This window comes from Oryzias melastigma, linkage group LG12, assembly GCF_002922805.2.
Source record: "Oryzias melastigma strain HK-1 linkage group LG12, ASM292280v2, whole genome shotgun sequence".
In the NCBI taxonomy this organism is placed as follows: domain Eukaryota; kingdom Metazoa; phylum Chordata; class Actinopteri; order Beloniformes; family Adrianichthyidae; genus Oryzias; species Oryzias melastigma.
The window spans coordinates 8,145,347-8,147,273 of record NC_050523.1 but is presented as its reverse complement, the minus strand read 5'-3'; the positions used below and the strand labels follow the sequence as shown (position 1 = coordinate 8,147,273).

The window sequence follows — 1,927 nt, the reverse complement described above, 5'->3', positions numbered from 1 at the left end:
ATGCATTTTCAACATTAGGATGTGACCTGGTGCAGTGATCCCCCTGAATGAAGTTTTATTTTGGAAAACTGCTAGATTCTCAAAACTAATTCTTCATCTAATTCGTTCATGTCAAGTCGCATGGTCACAAGTAAAAAAAATCCATCCACTATTTTCTTAAAGAAGATTCTCCGACAGATAAATTGAAACCTCAAAGCTAGCAAAGTTGACAAAAAATATGAGTATTTGGAAAGTTTATTTTTGCAGAAAAGAGACGATGAGGAAATAAAAGGAGAGACTTTGACTTCAAAATAAAAGCAAAGTGATTCAACAGACAACTCCAAATATGGATTTTATTACAACAGGATATCTTAGACTCCATAATATTAATGCATAATGCTGCTAATAAAGTCATTCACATGCTAGATTCACATTACAAAAGAAATACCAGCTTTAGTAAGAGTTTTATCTGTTGGGTTAGATAAGGCTGACACTTTGACAGTTAAGGGGAAATCTACATTAAATTGTAATGGTTCCTACATTAAATTTAGTGAACAAATAACACTTAAACCAGCTGCAGATATTTTACACAGGATGAAGAAAAACTTTAAGTGGTGCCAATCTTCCACTAAAGGCAAATTGGGGTTCAGTGTCTTGCCAAGGAGACTTAAACAAATGGGCAGGCAAGGTGGGAATCGAACCCATAAGCTTCCAATCAGGAGTTGACCGCCCTACCGCTGCACAACTGCCACCCCCGTGCTTAACCTCAAAAGTAAAAAGAAAATGGACACCGTCTTGAGCCTCATACAGTAGTTGGGAACCACTGGTCTGGTGTGTTCTGTTATTATGTGATGAAAGAACTTTTATAATAAAAATTAATCGCGTAAAAGTTTTTGTTGTTATTTGTCGATTCTTCAGTTCCTTTTCAGGAGTGTTGCTGGAACAGTTTTGGAGCATTTTTAGATGAAATGAACATTCTGGTGGTGGTGAAGGAAGACAGGAAAAGTCAGAGAAAGTAGAAAAGAAACAGAAAGAAACAATGACCATTGACTGTTAACTTTCAGAGCTGTTTCCTTCCAGGGAAACTGAGCGCAGGCCCAGTGAACTGTCTCCTAACTTGGGCATACAACACAGCGGGACTGGGCTGGGCCCGGTCAGAGATGAATCAGGGAGTGGGAGGTGGGGGGGTGGCAGACGAGTTTACATTAGGAAGAATTTTTTAATCTGCGTGTTGTATGAGGGAGGGTGAGTTGAACTGCAGGGTCTTGGGTGGTTCCGCTTTGATGGGTAGACGATAATCTCTCATCCAATTTGGAGACACTTCCTGTTCAGAGCGCCTGCGTCTTTGGCTGGCTGCGTACCTTGCACTGCTGGAGCCACGGAGTTGAGGATCTGGAAGGAGGAGCTGACGTTCGCACAGACCCCTGAGATGTACTGCTGCTGGCCGCACATGTAGCCGTACTGAGGACCGCATGCCTGCGCAGACGAGACACAGATGCAGAGAAAAATAGACTCAGAGGCTGAAAACACAGGAGGTCAGGGGTGAGGTTAGGGCTACTGGAGGAACCACAGAGGAGAAAAATCCTCAGAGGATTACCGTATTTTTCGGACTATAAGTCGCACCGGAGTATAAGTCGCAGGGGCCAAAAAATGCATAATGAAGAAGAAAAAAACCATACATAAGTCGCACTGGAGTATAAGTCGCATTTTTTTCAAGTAATTTATTTTACAAACTGGTTGAAAAAAAACGATATTACATCATCCTGGAAGGTAAGTTATAACATTCATAAGTGAATAGAAAACAGGCTGAATATGTGTCAACACATATTCATGAAAAAAACGAAAAGGTGTAGCATTTATCTAACATAACAGTTTTATTTAACTATAGCCTCAAGAACTCATCAACTTTGTATCTTTACTGTAATTAATTGCACGCAATCTCACTCCA

The 1,927-nt window shown here is 40.6% G+C and overlaps 1 protein-coding gene across 1 annotated transcript in view; it reads right to left on the bottom strand.

Moving 5' to 3' along the window:
• Window positions 1-1,927, bottom strand: part of itga1 (integrin, alpha 1) — a 64,862-nt gene that overhangs the window by 27,815 nt on the left and 35,120 nt on the right. Inside the window, exon 5 of the mRNA XM_024299731.2 lies at window positions 1,341-1,455. Coding sequence (XP_024155499.1) covers window positions 1,341-1,455 — 115 coding nt within the window. The remainder of the gene's footprint in view (window positions 1-1,340; window positions 1,456-1,927) is intronic.